Source organism: Triticum aestivum, chromosome 2B (assembly GCF_018294505.1).
Source record: "Triticum aestivum cultivar Chinese Spring chromosome 2B, IWGSC CS RefSeq v2.1, whole genome shotgun sequence".
NCBI classification, from domain to species: Eukaryota; Viridiplantae; Streptophyta; class Magnoliopsida; order Poales; family Poaceae; genus Triticum; species Triticum aestivum.
In genome coordinates, this window is record NC_057798.1 from 31,408,608 (window position 1) to 31,421,699 (window position 13,092).

The following is a 13,092-nucleotide window of genomic DNA, read 5'->3' on the forward strand; positions in this document are numbered from 1 at the left end:
CATGGAGCACACCACGCCGCCATCCACCGCTGATGTCGTCGAGCCGGCGCCATGGAGGTCGACGGCACCGCTCGTGTCCACTTCATCACGATGGTGCCGCGGAAGACAACGACATAGAGCACGCCACGATGCTGCCCACCGTTGATGTCGTCAAGCCGGTACCATGAAGGATGGGTACACGAAGCTCAACATCACGCAGCCCGTCCTATGCTTCGTCGCTTTGAAGAGATGCCGTTCGAGACGGAGACCCGGAGTTCGCCGTCACGCCGTGAAGGACGCCGCCCGCCGACGACTTTGTCAACCCAGCGTCGGCAACGAGAGCGACACGGAGCTCAACAACATGAAGGACGACGATACGGAGAGATGCCATTCAAGACGGAGGCCCGGAGTTCGCTGTCACGCCCTTCGCCTGCTTCATTAGTTCATTGTGTCGGTGACATAGAGGACGAAGACGTGGATCCTGCCTGCATGGACGCGCCTGCTGCCGACGATTGACTTCGTAAAGCCGGCGCCGTGGACGACAATGACACGGAGCTCGTCACCACACCACTGGCGTCCACTTTGTCGCGTCGTACGGACACCTGAGGGACACATGGCGAAGAAAACGAGGACACAGAGGGCCGCTCCCCTGGAATCGGCACCCCTGGTTGTTGTTCATTTGCTGCACGAGACGGCTATCCCAGTGCAACAAGACCATCCCAATCGTCCAAAGCAAGAAAGAACAAAGCACGACAACTTACGTACTCCGGATCTGCACGTGAGTGCGTACATGGCCCAGCCTGCGTGTCCACGTGAATATTCTGACGGACGCCTAGGTTGACGCCATCCATGTCACGGCCAGAGTCGATGAAAACAACAACAATGCTCCTCTGTGAACTTGTGAGACGATGCCTTTGACTACACCGACTGCCGCGGACTCGATGTCTGGCCGGAACAAGGCGTCGACCTGCTGATGTGAGCAACGCGACGGTCTTACACCGACAACGGTCTCCACCGACAATTACTCTCGCGAGGCGTAGCCCCTTGCATACCCCGATAGAGCCACTTGTCGAGAAGTCCGAGCCAAGCATGAACCGTGCTACCCCAACCACTACTACTCCAACGTCGTCAAGATCGACGAGGCACGACGGGGAGGGCGGGGCGGGCGTGGCCACCGCAAAGGCCACACCTACTTGTGGTGCGTGTATCAATGAGGACACGAGCTCTGCCGCTGCCCCATACTCATACCACCATCATCATGCATGAAGAACGTGAAGCTAGCGGAGACAACAAAAATGACCACACAGCTCAATCGGAGGTATCCCACGGTGCAATCCGTGGGAGTAATCCCAGGAACCAGGAGATCACACAACCGCCACAGTCAGCCTAGCCACGCTAGTATGCCACGGAGCGCACTTTTCATTATGGGATCTTGTAATTTTATTTCTTCAATGAGATTAATGAATACTTGTATCCCGTACCGCCTTCCTTTGTGTACTTTGTACACTGGCACGTCCGCATACATTTTTTTTACCTTTCCCCGAGTATATAAGAGAAATACACTCGTTCTTCCTTTCTCCCGGTGTTTTAGAATATTTTTGTCATGTCAAACAACAACTAAAAAATGATTATCATATTCCTGACTAGCAACTAGCACTGCTGCACAAATGCTCATATTTGATGTTTGATATGTGCGAAAAGTCAGCCAAAGTTTCTCCTTATCAATGCTCAACACTTCATTGCACAACTTGTTTTAGGCAAATAGGGACAACCTTTGCTTAGTTCCTCGAGTCACCATCATAGTCTTTGGCGAGGTTCTATATATTTTCCTTCACCGAAAGTAACTTAGAAAAGCTTGTACACTAAAAATAGATTTGGCCTTATATCAGCGATATACTCACATCACCGAATATGTGTTTGTTACAATAGTGCCCTTGTCCCCTTCAAAAAAAAAATAGTGCCCTTGTCCACATTTTTTTGACAACCCCAAGTTTCAGTATTGGTGTATGGCGTGAAGTGATCCCATTGTGATGTGACGTGGAAGGATGCACGTGAACCAATAGTCCAACTCATGGCATCATCTCAAACAATAATATATCATTATTCGTCTCGAATGACTAAGGAGTCCTCAGAACTAGTCTCACATGTTTGCTCTATTTTTTTCATCCTCTCGAGGTTCTTCCTTCTATTTATTTGACTGCTACAATGAAAGCAGGTAAACTCCTTTTTGTCTGGAGTGTGGACTAATATTTTTCAGAAGACACAAATCTATTATAAAAGGTCACCAGCAGTACAAAGGACCCTAAACATAATAGAAATTATACTAAGGTCCCTTCACCACCGAAGGACGAGTACCACCACCAAAACGAGCCGTCAACGTGCCACCGTCACCACTCCCATACCAAGTCGGCCTGACCTAAGGATCTACGTCCTAGAACCGCCGTCGCCGCTGTTGAACCCTTTAATCGATCTAAAATGCCGGCACCAAATCTCATCATAGCGCATGTACGCCGAGAAAACCCTAACCTTGCTGGCCCTAGTTTGGCTTGGTAGCTTGGCGTTCTTGTTATACTGAAGGCTCAAATTTTCTCCCAAGTATAAAAATCAAGCGAAATATCATCAGATTTTCCTCGGAGACAAAAGCCAAGCAGGAAGCGGGTGACGAGTGACGGCTGATAGGGAGATGGCGACGGCTTGCAAGGAAAATGCTGAGAGGGGGAAGAAAACCACGACCTTGAGCAAGCCGGCGGACAAATGTCTGATGGTATATATGTTCACCCATGGTGAACCACGCCTTACATGAACCAATCAATGAATCACCTTGTGGTAGCACTATAATCGACACTTCACACACTCCTATGGAAATTACAATTTCTCGACCTTAGTTTCTGGATGATTAATGCTACCTACTATGTATAGGTATGAGTTTGAATGGTTGTGCACTTGTTCAGTGAGCTGCCTAGGCTGCCGGAAGGCTTGCGTAGGGGTTGTCGACGCAGGCCAGCTTGTCGTTGCCAGGTCGAGAAAACACAATCTGCAAGTATTAAACCGTCATAAGCACATGCCTTAGCAAGTATTAACTGGGTATTCAGTACTATTTACTAGTTTCAAAAGTTATTTGGTGAATTTTGTGAACTAGATTAACCAAATATTGTCGAATTCATGCAAACACATTCTACTCCATGGCTAAGAACACTGTTACCTGGTAAGTTCCAAGCGTCCGTGACTTGAAACCGGCAGCACAGTATATGAAATAATACTCCCATACACGGATGAACTTGTCGTCAAATCCAAGAGCCAAAATGGCACTGCAATCAAGAAACGCAATATACACTTAGTGTTATAAGCTTTATGGATTTATTTACATTTCAACATATGGATGAGATGCATTGATGCTTACTCTTTGTTGGCCATGAAGTTATCCCTCCAGCGTATCAGCGTCGGGTAGTAATGGTACCCGATGTTCTCAACCTGCTCGATGCTGCATTCAGACAACAGTGCGCATCACTATCGTCTCCAAAGTTCAGTAACAATAAACATGCTAGTTCAGAAAATTCAGTATGTCGATACGTTCATCGCAGTGAAAGGTGCATATATGCAAACAGCGTACCAGAGCCTGGACGCGGCGGACATGGCTGACGTGATCCGGGCCAAGGAAGGAAGGCAACCCCCTGGAAAGATGTATTCCTTTATGAAGTCTGAACTTCTCCTGTATTCCTCATACCGTTCTTCCGGAATCGATATGAACTGCATGCATACATAGAAACGCAGATATTAGGTTTCGGTTGGTTCAAGATCAATGATTTCTGGCAAAGGATGGTGCGAATTGATGTGGTATTCGCGTTGATTGGTTGAAACCTGGAGGACAAATAGGCCATCTGGAGCCAATAGAGACTCACAACAGCCAAAGAAATCGTCCATGAATTCATGACCAACCCCTTCAATCATCTCGCTGCATGTGTCAACAAGAGGTAAATATTTCCTTCGATTCAATATATTCATATTGAGAACAGCAGCATTACTACTTACCATGATATGATCCTGTCGTACTTACACCGGCTTGGTATTTGACGGTAGTCACACAGCAGAAAAGTTATACGATCCTGAAAAAATAAAGCATATCAATGCTGTTGTAAATAGACAATAGAGCGGAGCACTTGTTAAATTGGATTAAGTTCTCCAAGGACATCTTAATCTTAAGTGCGGTCAGTGTCGAAAAAAAGTGAGACTTGTGTCTCAACTCTGAAGGTAGTATAAACTCATAATTTACCTCCAAACCAGCCTCCTTTACTTTCATTTGAGCATATTTAAGTTGCTCCTCAGACAGTGTAATCCCTGTGTACTTGCATCCCGTTTGCTTCACCACTTCCATTGCCAAGCTGCCCCAACCGCTACCGATTTCAAGAACATGATGATTCCGCTCCACTTTAGCCTACCATTATTACATATTTATCAGATCATGTATGCATGTACTGTATTCATCAAGGTTTAATAATTATATCAGTACTATTACCTTCTTGATTAGGAGGTTAACTTTGCGTTGCTGGGCTACTTCCAAGCTTTCATCTTCCACCTATACAGATTTCACACCACTTAATTCGCATGCTGGATGCACAGTTAGGCAGTTAACACTACTACTGATCATATGATTCACAAACCTTGAATACTGCGCACGAGTAAGTCATCGATGGATCCAGGAAAATCGAGAAGAAATCATTACTCTGCATGGGCATTCTGATTTGTCAGTGAGAACATCCAGACAGAGATGAGGACAGCAGGAGGAAGATGCATTGGTAATGACCAGATCATAGTGCTGAGAGATGTTTCGGCGAGTTTGCGTGACAGTATTCTTCCTTGAGATGTGGCGGAGGAAATATTTTGCCGATGCAATCCCAGCTGTTAAAAGCATGGGCGTCCACCAACCCCTGCCAATTAACCATACAGTTACATACTGGATGATTGATCACTTCAAACATTGTAAATTTAGTACCTTTTACCGGCAGCACTGTTACTACTCTTCTGCGCATCTCTGTTAGCAATGAGAATCTGAAGCCAAATGTCTTAGTGAAGATGCACATAAATGGTTTGTCCGATTAATCGAGTAGAATGCAGATTTTGTTTACCAGGAAAAGATTCAGGAGCCCTTCTCTTTTATCAACAAAAGAAAAATAACCATTAATATATGCATCTGCCATACCAAGATCCGCTTCGGTTGCGACCTGAAAGAACATTTTGTTTTCACACAGGAGATAATCTCAGGAAATTAACCACCAAGAACTGAAGAGAAAACGAGAAGAGACAGTAGCCGAACCTTCCAGTAGAAGAGAGGGTCATGAACTCGCAGGACAGTTTTGACAAGACATTTTTTGTCGACTTCACCAAAACTGAACATAGTGCCACCTTCTTCAAGAATGCTGGGGGCAAGCAAAAATAACCAAGTTAGGATTTGTACCATATAAATCCTGGGATTAAATCTGGAGTTTCAAGGACGGACTCACGTCATGTTACCGATGGTGACATATTGGTTGAGAAACCTTGTTACCAGAAGGCGAGCCCCAGTTTCCGTCCACGACGGGACCATCTGTTTCGGGTTCAGAAGAAGGCTGCTCTTCTGCCCAAGTAAACATTGAGCTGCAGACTTCCCAGCCTGCGATAAATCAAACACATAGATATCAATGCCAAATATACATTTCTCTGAAGACGAAAAAAAAGTTGCGTGGACAGGCAGTACCTTAAGGCCATCTTCATGGAAGCCATAACCTGTGTAACCCAGGACATAAGCCACTTAACTGAAGAACATGTAGTAATAAACTTAAATATATGCTGAAAGAAAGAAAATCAACGAGTTACCTTGATATGCCCCACAGAACCATATTCCCCTGTTTCCTTGGATCTGCTGAAGCTCCAACGAAGCCTTTGCAGCAGCGACAGACGGAACAGGATGGCCGGTGTTCCATTTGAGCACGACATGATCCGGGACATGAGGTGGATTCAGCGTCACCAGGAACGGCCTGCCGGTGGATTCGATGTTCTGAATTTTCCAAGCGAAAATGTGATAAATATTAGAATGGGTTCAGTGTAGATAACAGTATTGATCTAAGTCATTCAATGCATCGCCAACAATAATGAGCTTTACCTGGAGGAGATTTAGCCAGTAGGTAACAGAGACGCCGCTGCTTGTTGTCCCCAAGAAGTTCCAGGCGCTCCACGCCGACGGGTTCTGTGGCATCAAAGTGTCATCGCGATGGAGGTATATGTCACTGCAATGTTAATAGTTCAGAGAAGTTCAGAGATGAGCAGAACAGCAGGCCAGGCAGTTACAATAAATTAAATTTTATAGCAGACACAGATTACATACCTGTGGACATATTGGAAAGCACCCAGAATTCTCAACTCCTCGTGTGTTGCTTCATCCCCTAGCATTCTCAGAACATCGGGTGCATGAGCACCAAATATGATCTTGTCATACACCTCCTCCGAGCCACCGACCTCCAAGACTCTGTATCCTGCAGCCAGAAATCAGTGAGCAATGGCATCATTTGCAGGAGAGGAACAGGGATTCAGGTTTAAAAACAAATTTAAATGAATCATGTACCTCCTTCAAAGCTTGAAACTGATTTGACTTGGCAGCTGGTCTTAATCTGACAACCCATGTTTTCCAGCTCATCCCTTACCTATTTTGTGGATGCACATGTTCAGACGCTGTATTTCTGCAGGTGACAGCTACAGTGTGCAATACATTTATAGGAATTGGAGTACCTTGTTTACATATGTATGCGAGCGGCCTTTGACGGTGAGCCATTGGGGCCGACCGAAGATCTGAAGGAGGTGATGGTTGCGGCAGAAGGAGAGGACGAAGAAAGCGGAGAAGCCGAGCACCCCCTGCGACGGGCATGACCATATGCTCGCACAGATTGGGATCAGGTAAGCCTCCTGGAAGAGCTGGGAGTATCCATGCGTCTGGATGAACTGCCCCAGAGTCTCGTGCCGGTTCAGGTCAGGGTTGCTCTCATGGTCCTCAAGGTACTTGAGGGCATCCTCTTTGAACTTGAGTATCTCGCGGATCATGTGCCAGAAGGCGGGCCGGAGGGCATTGCTCTTCTGTGCCAGGAGGCCCGAGAGGCCGTTCCGGCTGCCCCACTCGCACCTGCCGCCGCCTGAGAGCTGCGTGCTCACTGACAGCGACATGTCTGATATCTCCATCTCCACGCCAAGCTCTTCGAACCATTCCAGCATGTTTGGGTATGTCACCTGCCATTATTGGCGCAGTTGGATGCATGGTCAGGTGTAAATTCAGTAGCTAACAGATTCAAGTTTTTCTTAGTTTCAATAAATGGATAGTTCAGGAGTATTTTTGCTCATTTGGCTGCCATTTCACTCGGTTTAGCAACTTCAACAACACGGCTGCCATTTCATTCTGCATAGCAAATTGCGAATCTAGATGTCTGTTTTCATATATTACATCCTCTGTCCCAGAATACATGACCTATATATCAGACATGAATATGGCCTTTGAAACACAACTTTGATCGTTGCCTTTTATATCAATATGCTAGTTTAAACTTTTAGATAAATAATTATAAGATATTTTTTTCATCTCAAGTCTAATTATATACACATATAACTATACATTTGGCCAACCACAGTAACCACGCAAAAATATTCAATCAACGTCAGAGACTACATGTTTTCTGAGACGTCATCTATTTTGACTATTTGGATTAGAGATAGTACTAGTCAAGTTTTGCAACTCACTGTATTAGTGTTCGCCTAGGTACAAATTGCAATTATTGACTACGAATAGTTTCTTGGGAAATTACATTTGAATGTAGCAAGATTTTTTGTCTTTCAAGATAGAATATGGTATTGCCAAATAAGCCAGCAAACGTCGACGTTTTCCCATATATATGGAAGTAATTACGCAAACCCTTTGATGGATTGGGAAAAAGTAACTAAATATACTTAAGATGTTCGCATTCAGACTAACTACACATAGCAATTGCGTATATAGCTGAAATTTACTCCTTATTGGCGAGCGGTCAAATAAATAAATTTAGCGAGTGAAAAGCATGCCAAATGTGTAAAAGGCTCAGAATTTCAATGGCTGAGTGTGACCATGCATCTAGACAAATAAACTCACGAACAGATAGGGTGACCATTCTCGTCCAATCAGATGCAGTAAAGTTGGACCAGGCTTGCACTAGGGAGACAGTGACAAGGAAAGACAGCGAAGAAAACCTCAAGCCAACCAACCAGCGGGAACAGCCTTGCTGTGGCATGACAGCAACACAAGTGTCTCTCTCGGGTGATATTTAGTACTACCATAATTGTGCATCAGTTTCCACCAGACTGGTACAGTAATTGGCCAATGAGAGGTGTTGACAGACGTCCTCGTCCTCGTCCCGATTCAAGCAAGCACAAAAAAGATGGAAGTGGAACTGTTGGGACATGTGCCCCTGTCGTCGCCGCCGTCCTCGTCCCGATTCAAGGTTTGGCTAAGGAACCCAATGAACAGCTGGTTCTTCTTGGGCAGAATAATGGAAGCCACTGCACATGCGAGGAAACTAAAAACATTGCACAGATTCCACAAGAACAAATATCCCTGACTTAATCAGTTAATCGGGGAAATATCCCTGACTTAATCAGTTAAGCCCGACATTTTCTATGTTGTCCATGTTGTACTGGTTTTCTGAAAACGACTGGACCTGTGTCAGAGCTAAAGACCGGGACAAAGGAAAGGAAGAACACCCGTTTCTTCCCGATGAATTTTACCAAGTACTGTTCATAGTTTCCACCGAGTGTTATCAAGGGGAGACGTAGATGAAAGCACAAACAGGACCGTACCAAAATGAAAGGGATAAAGCAATGGCATCACTAACATGTGCGGTTCAGGTGGCTAGATTGCAGAAAATGTGCTTGTGACTGCACAAATGAGACTGGTCATAAGTCCCTTTGAAGATTTATACATAAACAGTACTAGAAGTGCCATCCATCGCAAAACATGCAATGAACATAACAAAAGATACTCGCTCGGTTCGTAAGTGTTAATGTTTTGGACATCGACATGGTCTTCAGTGTTTGAATTTGTCAACTAATTCCGTGCGAATATGTTAGGAATATCATATAAAATTATGATATTGTGTTAAACATGAAAAATATGTGATCATAATATTTCCATTAACAAAGCAATATAACATCCTATACTTTACTAGTCAAAGTTAACGGCATCTTCATGATAATATCATCTATTTAAAACTAGTACTCCCTCCGTCTCATAATGGAAGATTGTTTTGCACGCTGTTTAACGTTGGAGGTTTTGGACAACATAGGATCCTATGCGAATATTGCACAAATCCTATATATCTAAGAGAGTGATCTCCACTAATTTGTTTATCTTAACATTCAAGCATACCACATCATCATACAATTACGGATAGGATAAGGCTCACCTCACCGTGCAACCAAGCATGAAACAAAATCACCACCACATGCAACCATGCATGGAAAATATTTTTTTATTCTACAGTATTATCCTAGACTATATATAAATCAAATATAATAAATCATTGTAAAAAGAGTTTAATTATTGTCACGATCCGCGCGAGAGAATCATTGTAAGGCGATCATGGCGTCCACGTCGCCTGCTCACCACCCACCAGCCATCTCCATCGTCCACCTACATTTGAGGTTTCCTCCATGGACTGTAGATAGATCGATGATGCAACTGATTGATTGATTAAGCTGTTTGGTTAGGAGGTACAACTACTGTTTATTGAGTGATTAATGCCGATTGATGCAATAGTACTACCGGATTGAGGAAAATGTTGCCACGAGTTGTAAGGCGATCATGGCGTCACAAGCGGATGCAAGTCAGAGGCTTCATGGGTTCGAGGTGGGACGCTGAGGAGCTCCTTGGCGATCGGATCGTGACAGGGTACAAGGGGCATATGGGGCGGGACTTCCGGAGGAAGTAAGCTGCATTTCTTTCGGGTGATATTTAGTAATCCCTCCGTCCACGAATAAGTGTACAACTCTTTTCTATATAATTGGTTAAAATTTTAAAACTTTGACTTGAAACAAAAGGTAGACATACACTTAGGCCCTGTTCGGTATTCATCCACTCCTAGAATCTACGGAGCGGGCAAGCTGCAACTCTGCCAATTTGAGCTGCAGCTCCGCCAACTCCCGGAGCGGAGCTGTGGAGCGGAGCATTACCGAACGGGCCCTTAATCATGGATGGAGGGAGTACTCTACCACCAGTACTGCTCATTACTCATTAATTAGTTCCCACTAATGTGGCACAGTTGTTAACGCGAGACGACGTAGACAGATGCCGAGGCAGAACAGTAGCACCAATACGGGCCAGACTGAGAGATGCCCAGTTGCACGTAGCTTTGGCAGTGAACTAATCAAAGATGGGCATATGTAGCTGGATTGACTGGTTGCGCAAAAATAAACGGTGGGCATCGTCAGATGTAGCATAAAAAAAGGTGAAAATGGAACTATTGGTGCATGTGTCGGCGTCGTCGTCCTCAGTTTTGTCTGGGCCGTGCGACCATGCCGTCGTGAGGCGATCACGGCGTCCACGTCGCCCGCTCGCCACACACCGGCCATTCCGACGGTTTACCTACCTACCCACTACCTTATGGAGCCCCACAAAGCACAAAGGTATCGGTCGATGCAATTGGGTGAGCACTTTGGGTAAGAATCCACGTGATCAGTGCATGCCGACATGGTTACCGGATGGATTATTGAGGCAAAAATGCCAACATGGTTCTCGCTTGGACATCATAAAGAATGCCGCCAGATACTACTAGTATGTTGGACGTAATTTAAAATAATGCACTGATAGTTGTCCGTGCGTTGCAATGGAAGCATAAATTATTTTATAGTTGGTCAGCTCGCCGCAGCTGCACACACATTATTTATGCATTGAAGGCCTTCAAACTTTAGTGGACCTTTTACGGATTGCCATAATTTACCTGCCATTTTTATTAGTGTGGTTGAGTATCAGAAAATTTATTTTATTTGATGGTCACTTGTTGTCTTACCAAAGAAGAAAGATTTTAGTTTTTCTTTTAGACTTTATTCGGCCATTATTTATTGGCTTACTGAAGAAAACAGATTTTTATTTCCTAAGTACTAGATAAGATGGGGGCTATTAAGGGACGTGGAGTTTCTGCACCCGAGCTCATTTGAGCTCGGGTGAACAGTAAAATCGAAAAAAAAATCGATTTTTTTTAAAAAAATCCAAACTCTTTTTGGTAGAAACATTGACAAAAGTTTTAAGTGCTTGCAAAAATTCATCATGAAATCACATTTCTAGAAGGCGTGGCAAAAAAAAAATCGATACTCTAAAAATGCTACTTTCAAAAGCATTTTGGAGTCTGAATTTGTTTTTTCTGCCATGCCTTACAGGAATGTGATTTCATGATAATTTTTTGCAAGCACTTAGAATTTTTGTCAATGTTTCTTCCCAAAAAAATAGAATTTTTTCAAAAAAATTAATTTTTTTTCGATTTTATTGTTCACCGAGCTCAAATGAGCTCGGGAGCAGAAAGGCACTTTCGGCTATTAAGTCGGTTTTGTCACCATATACCTACAGGAGCCGAAAGCCACAATAAAGAGATGACACACGAGGTCCTCTAAAATCTCTACGAAATACTACTAAACTGCAAATGAATTTTAAAAAAAAGTTATGGATAGCCATTTCTTTTCTTTTCCTCCGAATGGTATGAAAAGAATATTTATTCTTCACAATCGGAACCCTATTCCCCGAACCTCATGTACTTTTTCCTCATCCTAAATGGGAATCCTGTTGTCGAGAATTCGTATTGGTACGCATATCATGGCCGTGTGTATTGCCACCGTAGGTACACGTACGCGGTTACATATGTGTAGGTACGTACCCGGTTGAAGACCATGAAGCCGAGGTCGAGGGGGACGCCGTCGACGTCGGCGGTCCTGGCGTGGCCGCCGAGGCTCTCCTCCGCCTCGTACACCGTCACGCGCGCCGCCCCGCCGCCGGCCCGGGCCAGCTCGTGCGCCGCCGCCAGGCCGCTCACGCCGGCGCCCACCACCGCCACCCGCATCCCCTCCTCCATGGAACTCTAGTCCTCTCTGGTGTGCGAAATGGCCGGCGTGGGAGTGAATCAGTCAACAAGTGGCAGTGGCAGTGGCATTGGCGGCGAGGCCGAAGGAGGAGGAGGAGGAGAGGAGATATAAAGCGCAGCGCAGGGAGGCCCCGGGGCCGCACTGGATAAGAGGAGGAAGACGAGCCACCGAGGAGGGTTTACTTTCTTAATCACCTCCGGATGGGCCGCACGCGCGCACCCATTCTCTGGCCCGGCTCGGCCTGCGGAGACGAGCGAGCAGAAGCCCAAGTGGGCGCTCCTTTTTTTTTCCTTCCTCTTATATTCACCTGACAGTTTTGCTAAGTCTCAGATCTTGCGTGGAGATTCATACAACAAAAAAACATTTTCAGCCTTTTCTTTCTTCTTCTTATAAAAAGTAGTATCACTTGATTGAGACTTGGTTAAATCTCAGTCGGCTGAGACCTAAGCACACCCTTCACCAAAAACAAATATCACGTCGCGCTCGGGTCGACCCAGCACGCGGGAGGCCACAGGCCACAGCCTCGTTTTTTATATATTTTTTATTTTCATCTTTTACTTTCCTTTTACTACTTTTCTTTATACTTTCAAATATTCTAAATGTATATACTAAAAAAACTTTACATATATATTTAAAATATATTAATTGACCATTTGAAAAATGATAAATATGTATATAAAGATGTTCATGATGTGTACGAAACATTTACATTGTGTGTAAACAATGTTATTGCCATGAGATATTATTCAAAGTGAATTTGAATTTTTTTGAACATGTATTCAAAAAAGAGTTCAAAATAGGTATTTAAGACAAATGTACATCATGTACTTGAAAATTGTTAACCATGTATCGTTAAAATGCTTCGGGTGTACATAAAAAATGCACACCTTGTATAAAAATGAAGACATATATTGAAAAATAAAAGTAAAATCGACAAATGCTGGTAAACAAAAAACCAAAGGAAATGAACAAAACTAAGAAAGAAACAAGAAAATCAAA

At 44.3% G+C, this 13,092-nt stretch overlaps 1 protein-coding gene across 1 annotated transcript; it reads right to left on the bottom strand.

Annotated features, from left to right (window-relative positions):
- Nucleotides 1-2,688: 2,688 nt before the first annotated feature.
- On the bottom strand, nt 2,689-12,232 carry LOC123043294 (uncharacterized). The gene is made up of 21 exons (XM_044465704.1): nt 11,889-12,232; nt 6,739-7,230; nt 6,575-6,653; nt 6,338-6,485; nt 6,116-6,239; nt 5,830-6,010; nt 5,711-5,739; nt 5,478-5,626; nt 5,291-5,393; nt 5,103-5,198; nt 4,970-5,025; nt 4,781-4,904; nt 4,638-4,700; nt 4,493-4,552; nt 4,250-4,411; nt 4,009-4,082; nt 3,838-3,931; nt 3,590-3,726; nt 3,380-3,460; nt 3,182-3,287; nt 2,689-3,013 (listed from the first exon to the last, which is right to left on the bottom strand). Exons 1-21 carry the CDS (start codon nt 12,081-12,083, stop codon nt 2,939-2,941), a joined length of 2,628 nt encoding a protein of 875 aa, XP_044321639.1. The 5' UTR covers nt 12,084-12,232; the 3' UTR covers nt 2,689-2,938.
- Nucleotides 12,233-13,092: the final 860 nt, after the last annotated feature.